The sequence below is a fragment of the Aricia agestis genome, chromosome 16 (assembly GCF_905147365.1).
Source record: "Aricia agestis chromosome 16, ilAriAges1.1, whole genome shotgun sequence".
Taxonomy (NCBI): Eukaryota; Metazoa; Arthropoda; class Insecta; order Lepidoptera; family Lycaenidae; genus Aricia; species Aricia agestis.
The window spans coordinates 14606216-14624061 of NC_056421.1; the positions used below are offsets into that span (position 1 = coordinate 14606216).

At 37.3% G+C, this 17846-nt stretch overlaps 1 protein-coding gene across 1 annotated transcript in view; it reads right to left on the minus strand.

Annotated features, from left to right (window-relative positions):
* LOC121734909 (visual system homeobox 2-like) overlaps positions 1 to 17846 on the minus strand; it is a 105058-nt gene that overhangs the window by 11876 nt on the left and 75336 nt on the right. The window contains exon 6 of the mRNA XM_042125539.1: positions 2379 to 2553. Coding sequence (XP_041981473.1) covers positions 2379 to 2553 — 175 coding nt within the window. The remainder of the gene's footprint in view (positions 1 to 2378; positions 2554 to 17846) is intronic.

Here is a 17846-nt window from a genome sequence, read left to right on the forward strand (position 1 = left end):
AATATTAAATGAAAGTGAAGGTGAAATAAACGAAACTGAAACTGTGGATCAACCGCCTAAAAAAAAATCAAAATTCGAAAAAACTTGAAACAATTAAAGATGAGAAAATAGCCCGAAAATAAATGAAACCTTGAAAAGGCACAAATTCAGATCAAGACCTTCAGATGATACTAAATTTATTTATAAAAATGCATTTTATCATATAAACTAGCGACCCGCCCTGGCTTCGCACGGGTATAAAATGTATTATAACCTATGTCACTCACTGAAGAAATTCATAAAATTGATTCAGTAGTTTTTAATTATATTTATTAGTCATTAATAGCCGTGAGTCCGTGACCCGCATTGGTTGGTACCGCCGCAAGAGCGTAGCTTTTTTAAATCTGTAATATCTTCGAAAATATTCATTTAAATCATATGCTGTAAAGGGCCAGATCTATGATCAATAGTGTATTTAAAGTATTTAATTGAATAAGGATTATTGCCGTATTGGTTCATATCGCTTCGATATGAACCAATACGGTACGATATTATTTGAAGTTAAAAAAGTAAATGACAAAAAAATTTATTGTGGGATATCCATAAGAGATAGACATATACCATCGTGGAGTTTTTTGTAGACCTTTTTATAGCCTACCAAAAACTCCACGATGGTATATGTCTATCTCTTAGCAGGGATTCAGCCTGCGTTTGCAATGTAAGCGGAAAAAATTGAAATTATTTACGACATCACATTAGAAACCCCAGAATTAACAGTATTTCTCCACTGTTTAATGAATGTTATTATACCTATAAACCTTCCTTTGAATCACTCTATCTATTAAAGAAAACCGCATCAAAATACATTGCGTAGTTTTAAAGATTAAAGGAAACAAAGGGATATGAGGGAAAAAGCGACTTTATTTAATAATATTATGTAGTGATACGCTAGTCATAAAATGTTCCTAATTCACTTAATTATATAGAAATAGATCATTATTTAAAATTAAGCGAGATGAGACGAGACAACTGGTAACGAGACGAGACCGAGACTTGAACGAGACTCAATTTTTTGAGGATTGACGGGACCGAGACAATATTTTTGTTACTCTCGCTTACTCTCGTCTCGTGTGAAGCCTTCATTATCCTACAGATGATAATGATAAAACAGTACAGTTCAGATAGCTGTTACTTAATTACTGTCCGAGCTGTGCTATTTTATTCGTATTTGCTATTTGGGACCTACTAAGTAATCAAGGAATTGGATTTTGTACATAATAAGTTTATTTTCTATTAAACCAGTCTATTAAAGAAACATTAAATAATGGTACACAAAGACTTAGTCATAGAAACACTCAACTGGGCTAGTTACAAAACCTAACAAGTTTCACTACAAACCAGACGAACTGTCACGTAGAAAAGAGCACGAGAGCACAATACGTGAAACACATACATACATACATACAGACATAGAGTCTCACCGCGCCGCCCCGAACAAGCAAATGTGTAATTTTTAATCACAACCAGAGATGTTCTTTTCTTGTGCCACGCGAAACTCAACCTTATAGGGACACAATAAGAGCGCGGTATGCGAGCGCCGAGTGGAATCTCTCGACAGCTTATGAGAAGCTTTTTATTTGTTCCAGTGGTACGTGAGGGCGAGACGAATGGCCTTACAGCTGACACTCACACATACTTGTCTATCTACACACAAATGTTTGTGTCTATGACATGACAAGTGATAGACGCAAATATGTGTGTATGTTGTACATAACTGCACACATACTATAAATTTTCACACACATACAAGAGTCGTAATTCATATGTTATTTATGATATGTCACCGCTATGTCGATGAAATAAACACACAAGTTTGGCAGTCTGTTTGTGCCTGATAAAATATTGCTCCGGTTTATATGCTGATGGTTTTGATTTTAAGACATACTATGAATATTTTTTTTGTTTGTATTGAATAGTTTTAAAAACTACATCGTGAGTCGTGTCCCTAATAGACGACAGTAAGACAGTTGTAACTATAACAACTGTAACTCCTTGCCTGTCCATGAGCGGCGGAAATCGCTTACAATCATAACCGTTACTTATTTTTATCTACAAAATTCTTCTTATTAAAAATTGGCATGACTGACTTGACTCTTGATTTTGTAAACCGAAGGCCATACTTTAGCTACATAAACATGAGTACCAACTTCTTAAGTGATGTCCCTAATAGACGACAGTATAAGAACACCCTGGTTCTATTAATTGTCATTGAAGGGTCGCATTTAATTTTTAAACTAATTTTCAATAATACTATGAGGCTGGTAAAGATGCCAATTGCATTTATAGGCCTTATCCAAAATTTGATTAAAAAAAAAGAAAATCCATCACGATGAACTCACCGAGCAGCCACGGCGCGACGTTGTCGTTGTCCTTGGCGCTCTTGAGGATGGTCTCCGGCAGCGGCAGGGAGTGGCGCACCATGGCCCCGTACAGCCCGTACTCCGCCATGATGGTGCTGCGCCCCCAACACTTCTCCGTCTTGCGCCACTTCGCGCGACGGTTCTGGAACCACACCTGGGGAAAGAAGCTTGGTTAACAACACGTTGTATACAAATACAAATCATTTTCCGGAAAAATTACATAAACACATCTATCATGACTTGTCATGAATAGTATTGGCGTTGGCAATGCATTTTTCTGTTTTTAAAGCAGATATTAAGAGCCCTGATATCACAGGGACCAAATAGAATAAAAACTCTGACAGATTGAACCCTTATTAATAGTGGTCATGTTAGGGTCAATTCAGACCGCAACGCTACGCATTGATGCATCTATATTATGACGGCGACCATTGTTTGTGCGACGGGATAGCGATGGACGTTGCCATGGTGACATACTTATTTAGTCACTTCAATAAAATAATACGGGCGAAATACTTTTGCCGGTATAATTGCCGGTATAGCTAGTAACATATATTACAACAAAATATAACATACATTATTTACATCACTACAAATCTTTAAAACAGTATTTTCTATATTCAGTTATTTAATCCTAAATCGGAGAGCTTTAAGTCCTAATAAAACATTTTTTCATTTTATTAGCATTTACCTAATTATTATTAATATACCACGAATTGTCTTATGCAGATTCGGCCAACCAAACGAATAATTTTATAATAATAAATCACAAAATTGGGTTGCGATACGCTCCTAACTAAAACAACAAAACTAATTAAACTCAACGATGAGTTGTCAATACGCTAGCTGGGACAGCGCCGTACTATAGACAATATACACACATAGTGCGTATAGTGACATCGCTCTGGTGCCAATTTCACGTGTTTCCAATTTCTATAGAGCTCCCAATTTTCAGGTCCATTCCCCAGCTATCCCCCCAATCCTCAATCCTCCCCTCGCCGGGTACAGTGGCCAGTCCATTCTCCAACTCCCCCCACAATCCCCAGTCATCCCCGCTGGGCACAGTGGCTGTCGGCCAGTAACTAAGCGAGTAAAACAAACCAATTAGCGGGGACAAACGCGACTAGATTCAATTTTCAAATTTCCACAGCGCGCCGAGCTGAGCTGCGCTAGGGCTGTGCTGGAGTTGAAAGGTTTATTATAAAACCGTTGTCTGATTGCACTAATAAAAGTTTAACTTGGTATGGGATTAGACGACATGTTTTATATTGACGGCTTTTCACTATTGTACCATCAAGGAAATTGATTCCTAGACAGATGGGGGACCTACGTAATTTGGTCGCTTTATGTCAAACCCGTCCGACCGATCACAACTAACATTGAATTGACATAAGCCGACCACATGACGTAGGTTCGTCAACTGCATAGGAATCAATTTCCTCGATGGTACTTTATCTATTACACAAAAATAAGTCTGGTTTTCCTTCCTGACGCTATAACTCCAGAACGCACAAACCGATTTCCACGATTTTGCATTTGTTGGAAAGGTGAGGTCTATAGAAAAAAAAATCAGAAAAAACTTCAAGAGAAAAGCAGGAAAACAGGGAAAATCAGTTTATGGCAAAACAACGTTTGCCGGGACAGCTAGTTATGTGTATAAAATATAGTACAAATCTTAGGATAAGTTAATAAAAAGTTTTTCACTATAGCTTATTCATAAAAATATTATTATTGAAAATTTATAATCCTTTCAATTAACTAACAAATTAGGCATGTCTCTAATATTACTGAATTGGGTGTATTAATATTTACTGTTATGACCTCATCAATACTCGGTCAAATAAACAGACTCACGAAGTTCCGAATTAAAAAATAAGTTACAAATGATAGAAATTCTGTACCTATGTCACTAATTGACTGTATTTTTTATAATCATTATTTTGTTTCTAATTTTTCACCTTAGATTCAATGGCTTTTAACTTTCACAGATCAAATATTTTCAATATTGTATATATAAGACAAATATAAGACAAACAAGAATAAACAAAGAAAATATTATTATAAAACTACATTGTGACAGCCCTAGCGGCGGGGGCGGGGGCGGCGCGCGGGGGGCGGGCGGACTCTGCGAAACAGTTAATTTCTAATTAAATTTGTTAATTAAACTCGATCCTCGCTCTCCGCGCAAATTAATACTCCGCCGGTGTTGTGCGAGCACACACACAATCACTCACACGCACACCCACATGCACAATGCACATACATACACATACACATGTTACACGCGTATGTTGGAATATTACTTTAGCTATTACAAAGATTTCAGCAGCGGTAACAATATTCAGCTTAACTTACTCGAAATGTTTAATGCAGCCAAGAGGCAAGAACTTATTAGTAGAGATTTGAATACAGAATATACATACTTTATAATAATTATATTGTATGAACTTTATTTCATCGTAGTCATAAATGGAATGGAAAATATAAAAATAAGGACGATAAACTCTTTAAATAGGCATTACATAGCTAGCTGTCTCTAAATGATTTTCAATTTATTTTCATAAAATTAGTACGGATCATTGGTACATTCTAACCTGTCGACTGGGGGAATCACCGCAAATAGTCTAATTATAGGAGATTTTCTACAAGCAGGAAAAAAAAATGTTTCTCTTGTTTCTCTATAAGTATATTGTATCTTAGTGTTATGAAAAATTATCTTATTTTATTACTATTCATCACAATAATACACAATCAACGTCTCTTTCGGGCTACTCTGTTCTCTCCACCCTGTCCGTCCGTCAGCTATTGTCGACCAGAACCGACTATTCAGTATTCCTTTCCACCTCATTACAGCCGCAGATTGGTCGGTCAGTTTGTTTGTCGCTAATCGATCGTTCACTGGGGTACAGATACTGGACACAAACACTTCGTGTAACCTAATTACCATTTGTAACGTATTGCATCGTAAAGTGTTGTGTTGTGAGGTAATGTAATCAATAATCATAGAATAAATTGTATTACATCAATTTATTCTATGATTATTGATTACTATATATGCTTTTGAAATTTAATGCTTTTGTTAAAAAATATAAAGTTTTTATTATATATTTTTATTATAATATTATTGATAAACACATATAACGATTAAAGCAAGATACAAATCTTGCTTTAATTTTTACAAGTATATTACCTTACCTTACATAATATCATAAGATTTAAGATTGATTTAAGTTAATCCTATTATTACACTGTTACATTTGTTGATGTTAATCGTGAGTTTAATATTAAGCCTTTTCTTTCAGCTGGAACATATTTTTTTACCACCGGTTTACTTTAGTAGACTTTCGTAGAATTTACGCTAAGTAAAGCAAAGAAGTTGCTTCTTTAAAGGAAGCAACTGATCAAGTAAGATGTGTGAATAATTTGACGTCGCCAGTTACAAATTATGATTAATTAAATATCATTTATTTCAGAAGTAGATGCCTATAACAAATACCTTACATTTATTTCTACGAAAAACCGTGTTTACCGATTAAATAATAAGTGAGGTAAACTGATTTAGCTCAGACTAGGGCTTAGTCGGAACCTGGCCCGGGGCAGCGGCCATATTGATTAGTCCACGAGGCACGGTGACAGTAATCGTGTCCCGGATTACGTCAGTGACTGCGGGACAGCGGGACACCGGGGCGGTAATTGTTTGTCCCGCATTACCGCCCCGAGCCACTGAACGGAAAATTCAATTAGCAAATTCCGCCGAGAAATATTCTCATATTTTTACGTCAACAGACGCCTAATGGACTCCTCGAGCCCGAAGATTAGATCCTTACACAAAGTTAATTATCCTTTTAAAGCTTTCTTTGAAGACCCGAGCTGACAGTACAATTACGTTAATTTGTGTGACTCAAATTATGAGCTCTGAGTTTCTTCGTATGTACGCAGAGTAGGCAAAACTCTATAATGTTATAATATTACGTGAAGGCACAATAGGCAAACCCTTATAATACAAGGTAGTTTTTGAGTTTCATTTATTGATTACAGTAATAATAATGTGTTGTCTATGTTACGAGTAAACGGTTTTAAAATATGCGAACCGACATAAGATACTAGGTGCATAGGAACATAACTAAATAATATTTGGATTCTTCAAATCTATTTCTAGAGCAAGCCAAAGTAACACCAAAACAGTTACAACATTTTGCTACTCATTTCGGCATTGTGAATCTCTCACCTCAGCTGCGGGGGGGCGCGAGGGGCAGGCGGGCAGGGGGGAGTGCTCCGAATTTCCTAATTAACATACAGATACGGAGGTTCGTGTAATTGTTAATTTGGCAGCACATTCCCGCCGGTTAATGACGCGCCGTGCGAGGGAACACAATTTATCGTGTGTGTGACAACCCCCAGCCGCGCCTGAGCTCTCGCCCGGTCACGGGACCAGTGAGGTGGGGTCCGCGGGACACTGGACACATTAGTTTCAGGGAAGTATTCGTAATGTCGGCGAAACAATTTGCCTTTCGGACCGGAGTCGATTCCCAAACGAGCTGCGCGAATATTTCGGAGTCGACCTTTGACCCCGTTCGCGACCGCACGCGATGGATGAGGCCTGTCAGTGCCCAAGATTCTTATTAGCAAAATGAGCCGAGCGGGTTCTTGTCTGCAGTTCTAATTGGATTATTGTAAAATATTCATAGAGACGCAAATAAGAATAAAATGATAAATATTCGTGACGCTGTAGCTTCTTAAGCTTTGCAAAGAATTTCTAGTCTTCGTCTCGTTGCAGCCTCTTCAGCTTTTAATTTACGTCTTAATGATTTGCAAACAACTTTTCCGTAAAAAAATAAACACAAAGTAGTCGTCAGAAAGCAGCCACTTTTAAAATGCAAGGCGAGTTTATCTCAGCACTCAGAATGGAGTTTAGTATCGAGATAAGCGTCCGACAACAATGTCTGTGCGGCGGACAATCGGGCGCGAAGTGTCCCGCGGGAGTGCCCCAGGGCGTCACTCTCGGCCCTCTGTTGTATAAACGCTTCAACACCACTCGCGTGATTGTTGCAAATGGATTAGATTAAAAATGTTTATGATAATGGGACGGTTGATAGATACTTAAGTAGTTTTATTGATAAAACAACTTAAGTTTAGCCATGGAGGTTGGAGATTTTCATGTGTTAGCGGATTGTGTGTTTGTGGTAAAAACAACTCGTTCATATAAGAATAGTTTTTGCAGTTTACAGAATAAATCTTCTATTATCGCGACCAGTACGTGGGGTATACCAAACTCTTACTCAGTTAACCCTCGAGCGCTCGTCGGACAAAATTATCGTCTAATTGATGGACGCAATCAATAGATTAACTCGTTAGGAATGTGCTCGGGGGTCGGTGTAATCTGCAGGCGGGGGGAGGCAGCAGGCAGACAGAGTATGACTCGGCGGATCGGACAGTCAGCAATTTCATTACGCGGCCGAGCCGCAGCCGGTGACAGCTTAAATAAGGCGAGCGCTCACAAAGGCGGTTCTATTTACGGAGTGCATAATTTCATTTCTTTGAATGGTGGCGCGGGGCGCGCGGCGGGGGGAGGGCGCCGACCAATCGCGAGCGAGTCTGCTGTCAATTTGGCGGCAATTTGCGGCACAATGACGTCACGGTCTTAACAGGTTATTATTCACTTTGGGGTGCGTCGGACACGTTTTGATTAGTCGATGGGTTAATTCCCGGTTAGGCTGGCGAGCCGATAACGCCGCTTTGTGCCGTAATTGGGAGGTATGGCGACTCGTTACCTCGCGCCGTGAGACCGAGATCTGCAGATGTAAGATCAGCCTGTGTAAACGGTTCCTACATTGAGATTGACTTTTACTAGACTTCCACCTTCAAAGCAGTCGAATATTGCGAGTTGGTATACATATTTTCAATCTTTGACATGAAAGAACTGCATCTGACAATGCATTTTAACTAATTTAGGTAAATGTCTAAAGCCTAAGCACTGACATCACGGTTAAGAACAGTTATCGCAAAAAACGTTCCTCGCACGCAGTATTTCCTATTTTTTAGAAAATCAACACGCTGAATTTCATATAAAGCTACCGAATGGTTACCAAAATATAATATTTCAGCATTTCCCGCTTACAGCATTTCACCCTCGATGAAGAGGGACAGCACTATCGAGACAGACATAATCCAATAAGAAAAAGCTCAAAATCATAAGATATATTTACGCATTGTTATCGTGTAACTGTAACGGGACACCCCCCGCACGCCGCGACCCCCGCCCGCACCCCCGCGCTCGCCCTGCGGAGGAGGGGTAACGTACGGGCGCGCGGTGCAAAATCAATACGGGGAAGATTTCATACTTCATAACCAAGCCCTCCGCCCCCCGGCCACGAGCCTCACCCCCTCCGTCGTCTGTGCACGGGACGAAGCACGGGACGCGCTTCAGAACAACAATACGCATTTAATTGGTCCTGAGGAGGTGATGAAAGTTTCAGGATATTTCAGCTTTACTGATTATGAGTGTAAACGAAAAGTTTACACTCATACACGAAGGATATAAGTAGGTACGGTAAGTATTAGTAGGAGATACAATTAATCATATGGAGCATAGTAATATAGGATCATAAGTATATAATTTATTTTAATAAAAAAAGGATATGACATTTCTAATAAGATCATATATTAATAAGATAAAGAAATTGTTGAGAATTGACTAGTACTGAAATGAAATGAAATGAAATGAAATGAAATGAAATGAAATGAAATGAAATTAAATGAAATGAAATGAAATTAAATTAAATGAAATTAAATGAAATGAAATGAAAAATATTTATTTAGAAATAAAAGGTTAACAAAGTTAACACTTTTAGAACGTCGTGTCATCATGAGGCCTACCACAAGTTCGGGAACTACCCCGGCGAGAAGAACCGGCGTAAGAAACTCGCACGGGGCCACCTTTTACTCAAAAGGTGGAAAATGACAATAATAGCTTAAGCTAAATTACACTAAGTATGTAAAAATGTAGTAACATTAATTATATTATAGAAGCGGCATATGGTTTGTCAGCTTATTTTTCCCAAGGTGTAGTATCATTGAGAAAATCAGTTACCTTATAATAAGCCTTAGCACACAAACGTTCTTTAACAACTTTTTTAAATTTATTAATTGAAAGATTTTGGACGTTTTCTGGGATTTTATTGTATATACATTGGCGTATACATTGACGACTTTGAAAGATTTGTTTACTTTGCTCAGCCTGGTTATTGGTATATCTAGCTTGTGCTTATTCCTAGTGTTCCTGCAGTGAATGTCACTTTTCATTTTAAAATTATTGACTTTTTTTTCACGTAAAACACATTGTCAAACAACAACAAATGCATTGAGAGATTACGGTTAAAATTGTTATTTCAAGGATATGGGCGAATAAGCCCATAGACGGCCCCAAATTAAATAAAAAAAAACTAGTCTATTATCTTCTGTTAGGAATAACATATACTTACGTCAATTATGTTATTATTTATTATATACCTGAGGCAGGCGTAATTTTAACCTCGCTTAAGTGATTTCCTAAACATAATGCGTCTATAGAGGCCGCTTAACGGACTGTTAGTTGTTACAATGTTGTTGTATGATGTGGTGCGGAACTCCACCACCTGTGCTGCATTGTACTGACGCAGGCTTCCGACACCTGGACTAACAGACAGACGGAAAGTCCATTTTACGTGAACTTTGAGCTGTTGTAATAATAGAAAAAATATAATTCAAAATTTAGAAACGGTACGAAAAATTTCTACTGGTCACTTTTAAAATGAGTTTATTGGCGACTATTCTTTACATCAATCATATGTTTTAAGTTGGATTTAGGACTTCAGCTTATATTATAAAGTCAAGAGTAATCTACAGTTACATTTTATAGTATAATTTATAATATTAATCAACCAGTAATTACACTTTTGCTAAAGACAGTTAGCAAACAATAAATCGATTTATATTTTGAAAGAACCCAACAATTGTGAAAACGTCTCCAAAACGCTCATGTCAGGTAGATTTTGGATCAGAAAACCGAATACAGTACTGACTAGGACATCCACTGAAATTCTCAACTTCCTGACTACATAATTATGAATTCTTTCATTAATTTCACCTTCTTTGCCAATTTTCCTAGAGATCGATTAAAAAAAAAGTTTCAACTCACAAATATAAATAAAACAATAATAAAAATAGTTAACTAATGTTCCGCTTGTCCGTCTGTCCGTCCCCGATCGCGGACAGCTGGCAACTAACGGGAGTGAATAAGCGAATTCGATCGTAATTGCTGTAATAATTCGTCCGGACTATTGTGCTTATTAAAATACTGCAACTCACTCAATCGGAGATCGTTTAGGCGTATGTGGCTGTAACGAGGTGTAACAAGCTTGTATACAAAAACGTTAATAACTATGTCATACAAATTGGAGCAATCTGCTACCTCGTGTGGGTATTTTGTTAATTTAATGTTTAGTTTAGAGTTCCCTCGTACTTGGTTTCGTGACGGCTATAGAGATGATTTTTTGTTCGCTTGTCCTGTTTATTAGTGATCTATCTACCTGCTTACTTAAACTAAACTAGCTAACAAGCTAACTAGTATTAGATACTTACTAGATTTGTAGATTCTACAAATTATATATACTTAAGATTTTATAATTTAATTAGACCGTCTCCATACACATCTGATTCTTCAACATAATAAATAGAATATAAACTACTATTAAATTCTCTACAGCGAATAACTAATTTTTATATGTTTTATTAGGACCTTGTAAAGCCCATTATTTACAGATAACACGAATTTTAATTTTTGGAACAATAAAATATACTAGAGATCGCCCAATGGTCGAAATTCGACCTTAGTTTCAACGATATTAGGACTATTACCTATATTTTGTAAAAAAATAATATTGACTTTATCATATTTTTTTCAACTCTTGTCTCTCGGACTCAGCTGATCTCAGACTGGCCGTGTAAGCATTGTCTAATTTGTAATTAATTTGTCAACTACACTACAATTGTCTAAATTGTAGCTAAGATTCAATAAAAAAAAACTATAATCCATTTTCAATTTGTCAACTTGTTGTCAGCAGACTTCAACCATAAATAAAAGAGTATAATTCGTATGTATAGGCTTGTCACTAAAAAATCTGTCATTTTTTCTAGTGTGTGTGTTGTTAAAAAAATGTATGATAAAAGCATAATTCAAAATAATATTAGCTCGATGCACTCCTTCACCATGTAAACTATAACTGTGCAAAATTTCATTCACCTACGTTTCCTCCTTTTTCGTCAAAAAGGATACAAAGTTTTTGGCTCATGTACATATTAATACGAGTATATAGATATTATAATGACACAGATGTAGTGAAACATATCAATCAGACAGATCTGCTTAGCAGATTGTTAACAACATAATATTAATAACATCATAAACAGTAACATACTGATACAATTTCACGCCAAGTATTATCGGTTATTAATATCCTCTTCAAGTTGAAACCTGAACAAGTCGAGGGGAGGTTTTTAATCATTTTGAAGTGGATAAGCCGGACCGCGGATGATATTCGAGGATTTGCGGGCGGGACCCCGCGTGGGTATTAGCGTTACACGCCCGCTACCGCTGGGGTATTACGGGTTAAAACAGCTTACCGGGCGGATCGACAACGGTTTTAAATATTGCAGCACTCGTATCGATAAGGCTTACGATATGAAAGTTAATTAAACCGGCCCGGTTATGTTGTGTGTAAGCTTTATCGAGTAATTGCGTTTTAATTAATTTACCTTTACAATGTTGGGAATTTAATTTTTAAATGTGTTGTTAAGTGGGGTTACATAGTCGTCAAACAACTATGCCATGCATTTTCTTTTACTTGAAAAGGCCAGTTGACTTTCTCTGTAATATTAATATTTTGTAAAATATTTTTCATCAAATTTCTATACCTAAGCCACTGGCTACATGAATAACAATTTTATACTCGTACCTAGTTCATGATATCTTTTAAAAATTTAGATATCTTTAAATAAATTCAATAGGCAGTTCAAACATAATTACAAAATATGTTGGATTGAATTAACACAGTGAATACAAAAGTAAATTAAAATTTCCGATACAATAGCTACTTTATGGAATGTGGTTTTGTGTGGTGATAGAGAGAGACAGGCAGAGTTAGAGAGAGGGGTAAGACGGATAGTAACGCAGTTGAGTCAACAGAGTAGTGTTAATAGACCAATTCACACCGTGTTTGTATAATCATTTGCTTAACCCTCGTTACTGGATTAGGGAACATAGAAAAAAGAATAATGATTATGATCGAACACCGCTCTTATTTTAATGATAGAGTTTCTTGTGGAAGAACTGCATGCCTATCTTGATAATGCTAAAATAATAAAATAAAATATGTTTTATTTCTGAGTTTTAAAACAAATATTTTCAGAATGTCTATACGTGTTAACCTACCAAAGGTTCAATACCCCCTTAATCATAAAAAAAATTAAACGAAATATAATATTATTATATTCTATCCTTTATTTTCAAACAAATTTCTGAACATATCAGACAAGGACCAAACTGTATTCTTTGTTTGTACATAGAAAACAGTTACTTTTATTAGTGAGGGGCAGTACCTAAACATAATTATTTTGATATTAGATATCTAAATTAATAAGTACCTAAAACCTCTCGCTTACCTACGTAATATTTTAGTACCTACTAGATGACGCCCGCAACTCCGTTGCGCCAAAATTCGTTTATCGCGCGGGAACCGTACATTTTTCCGGAATGAAAAGTATCCTATGTCCTTTCCCGGGACTCAAAGTATCTTCATACCGAATTTCAGCTAAATCGGTTCAACGGTTTGTGCGTGAAGAGGTAACAGACAGACAGACACACTTTCGCATTTATAATATTAGTATGATAGGTAGGATCCTAAGCTAAAACTACACCTAAAGCTATTTATAGAGCTTCGAGATTGTTATTTCGAAGTCTCTTTACTTTACTGATAGATCTGTACAAACTAGCTGAACTGTTGGCTTTTAGATACATAATAATCTAAGCTCTAGCAACCCTGGCTCCGTTCCACCTAACAGCAGCAGACCCCAGACAAAGCCTGCATTAACCTGTCAGTGATGTTGTTTTAGCGTTATTTAACGATTTCCGGCCGCTATTGATGCAGTTATTGTAGCTGTATCCGGCCGCAACTGACTGACTCGTCATTAGTGCGCACGCGCGTGACGTCACGACGGCCATCTTGTAAACGTCCGCCATTTGCTTTTGTTAGTACTTGCACTAGTTCCCGTAAGACTGAAGGTGTTGAAGTCGCTGTTGCAAAGCAAAACGATGAAAATAAGTCAATACTTATTTTCATCGTTTTGCTTTGCAACTGAGATTGCGTCTCAGCAAAAAAATTTTACCTAAGTATTACCTTAAAAATACGCATTCATCTGTAGACTGTAGGTATGAACTGTACTGTTTGAATGTAACGCTTATAATTAGGACGGTACATACAAACACTGGCAAATGAATTACTCTTATTTTTGGTACCGCCGTAATTTACCCAATCGGTTAAAACAAGAAATTCTAGTAAAACCGTATCAAAAATCCCCATGTTGTGAACAAAAACCAATATTTAGTCAATTTACTATATCAGTCAATCAAGCTTGTTAAAATATGATTATAATGATCGTCATGTCCGTGGAATATTTATTTAGGACCATTGTTAACATCAACCTCAAGTCTCAACGTAATTACCTCTCGCGTTGTTTTCTTACGTGATTGTGTTCGGAGGTGTTCAAATAAGCGTCATCCTCGACGGGTCGGATCTGCCCGTTGGAGGCTCGATCGGCCCCTAATAAAGCCCACTCGAAGCCTTCCCCGAACCTCGTCGTAACACTAATAATTACGCACTTATTTTCTCTCCAAACCCCACTCGACAGTCGAAGATTCATCTCGCGTCAATCCTTTGTGTGCTCGGCAACTTTAAACTGGAGCTGTGTGGGCTGATTTCGGTCTGTATCGCGAGGGATTAAAGTTTAGTTTCACGTGCACATCGGTTTGTAGTGGAGGAGCCTACACGCTCATTAGTGTCATATCTATACGGGCGTGAGTGTTGTAACAATATTAAAATAATAAAGCGATAATGCGGCTCGTGTCGCTCTGTTTACAATGGAGCGATTTGTTAGCGCGGGGAAACTGCATGGAACGAATTATAATAAACACCCCTTTTTATCTTTTTTACTGCATGACAGATAATAAAATAAATAATTCAAGATATTTCTAGACAATCTGATATTCGTTGTACCTAAGTACGTATATTCGATAAAAAATAATACAGTAATATTATCATAAATCAAGATTTACACTAATCACATAAGCAAAACAACAATCCCCTAAAATCGATCGGACCACCGTGAGCCATAAATAATAACTTGATCAGAAGTTGGCGCGTCTTTTCTCTGAGTTTCTTCGTCCGCCATTACTGAAACAAGGCAAGATACAAATTTCTCGGCGGGGGATTGTGTGGTAACGCGATTACCGGCCGCGGGCGGTTATTTACTGGATCGGGGCGGCATTAACCGGTTCGCGACTGTATTTACCGGTTTTGACCACTATTTACCGGTGTTCGGCGGCGCGATCCGGTTCGCGACGGTGTTTACCGGTGTCGGCGGTGTTTGCCCGGTGTATTTGCGCGATTACCCGGCGCCGTCGAGTGCCGGTCTCGTCACGAGTGTTGCCCGCTTCACGAATACCCGAGTTATTTTTTACAAAACGCGCCAAAGATGTTTTCAAATATTGGCATTTGTCGACAGGATTTTGTTGCGTTCAAAGAGTTTTCTATTGAGTGTTCTTTGACACTAACAGCCGTCTTACTATCCATACTAACATAAACATAAATGTGAAAGTGTGTCTGTCTGTTTGTCTATCTATCTTTATGTTTGTCTGTTACCTCTTCATGCTTAAACCACTGAACCGATTTTGCTGAAATTTGGTATGGAGATTGGAGATTGGAGAAAAAGGTACGGTTCCCGCGCGATAAATAGATTTTAGCGAAACGGAGTTGCGGGCATCATCTAGTTGTATAACACAAAGCTAATGATTTGTATACGAGTACAACATATTTTTACGTGATTTTTAATACGAACATAATATATTATATACTTACCTACCATAATTTGGCTACAGGAAAATAAGGTGACAAAAAGTTTATTTTAGTTGTTCCTACTGTAAAGTAATCAAATTCAAACAGTTAATTCTCATAATATTATAAGCACATATATTTTTAAAAATCTCGTACAACATTTTTTCGACGTGACCTTAGGTAACAACTAACATGATAAAGACACAGCTACGTATCTATTTCTAAGATGGGGAATCCGACATGTTACCTCAGTTGGTCTAATCAACAGAGTATAATTACTCGCACCTGTGTACACGAAAAACAGACAGACAGACCGTCGTAATTAATAGCTAACGAGCTACAATATTGACTTTATCTGTCCTAACTCCCATGCTTTGGGAAGACACAAATATTTAGTTTCACATTGTAACTGTGAAAAAAAGTAACTCAAAATCTAATTATTTGAATAAGAAAAGATTTTGAATAGCATAGAAGCGAACTTTTCTGATGATAATCGTGGGGCATAACATAACAGTTTACAAAAGTTACTTTATCATACGTACATAAAAGAAACAACAGAAAAGATGAAACTTTTGTATATAAACCTTCTACGAATGCTTTTCAAGTTACGAGCGATAAGTTTAAAAGATAAGATATCTTTCGAGCAATAAGTTAATGTAGTTGTTTATTGTACAAACATCCGAGCCATTAGTGTCTCACGAGCAATTGCGTCACAATAGGGCTTCGCCCCCGGCCTGCGCCCCCGGCGGGCCCGGCCGGACCGGAGCCCGAGTCGGATTGATCCGCCACGCCAGTCCGGACATAATCGATAATACACTTGTTATGTTGTGTTTCGCAATTGTTGTGATAGTGTTTTGTAAGTTCACAGAATTAATGCATATTGCTAATGAAGAATAAGAGAGATGCTAGCAGCTAGGCGACCAGAGTCTGGTCTGAGATATACACTGTTGAGGCCACTAGTCACTACTCATCGTGCAAATGTGTAGACTTTATAAAATAACGACGTTCAGAAAGAATTTTGTAAAAAGATCACTCTGAATACAATTATTTTGATTTGATTTGAAGTAGTGCTATATCATAAGACAACTCACAACTCACACGTATACGATTGTCATGTGATCATGTGATTTTGTTTATGTTAAAAATGTGACTTGTCTCAGCATACTGATATTCTGTGATCAATTAGTACTGAAATACAGGTTTTTAAAAATCTACTTTTAAATAATACTTCAGTCTTATCTCCTCAAGTGAAACGTTCCTTAAGTTTGTAGTTCGCTTAAGAGGATTAGTATCTACTTACTCGGCGTTTTGCCCTAAGTAGTGGCCAAGTTATGAGAATTTCGAGGTGGAGGTAAAATTACATTTTCAAGGAGGAAATAAGAAGATGATGTTGAATTTTAATGCGGGAATTATGTCGAGCACGCTTGTTGAACGCCAACAACTAGACCCCACTCGGCCTCACTCAATCATTTTACATGGGAGTGGGACATTTTGTTAAAACTATTTTTTTATAATTTCAATTACGGAAGTTAAGATATTTTTTCAAGTAGCAAGTAACCCTAAAACATGCATATAAAAAGTATCGTCATCGGTGTGAGAGGGTCAATTTGACTCTTGTCACATTGGGAATATCATAAGCATGAATCACAAAATAATTAATTACACGATCGAGCTGTGTGCGTGTGTGCGGCTAAATACACTGACAAATTAATTGCTAATACAATATGTTGTCAAGAGATTAATTTAGCTCTACATGGTGATTGGAGATCAATATGTAGCTATGAGTAGCTTGTAACGGAGATTTAACCAGCGATTTAGTTTATAATATGCATATTCAAATAAGTATAACTTTGTAATAAAATATTTTGCTTACTTAACTTAAACAATTCGCATTGCAGTTGTTACTCTGTAGTTACAAGAAAGTGTTGATAAATAATAATAGATTGTTTCTTTGTGTTCATAACATTCTTATTATTCACAACATTCACATAAAATTTTATGCTCTGGTTCTTCAGAGCATTAAAAATAACATATTTGATTCAGAGCGAATCTTTTTATCGACGAAGAAATAAAAATATGTATTAAATACACAGGTAATGGCACGTTACACGAGTAAAAGGGTTGTCGGGTCCGGTGGAGCGTCTATGCATTAGTATCTATTCGATTCTCCCGATCATTTGTCTGGTGGGGTCCGGGAGACCGGTGGGTGGGCGCGGGGGGGTTACGCGCGCCATTTGCCGGCTGCTTTACATAAATGATTCAATAAGCTGACGCGCCGGGAGCTAAGAAGGCCTCGAGGAGC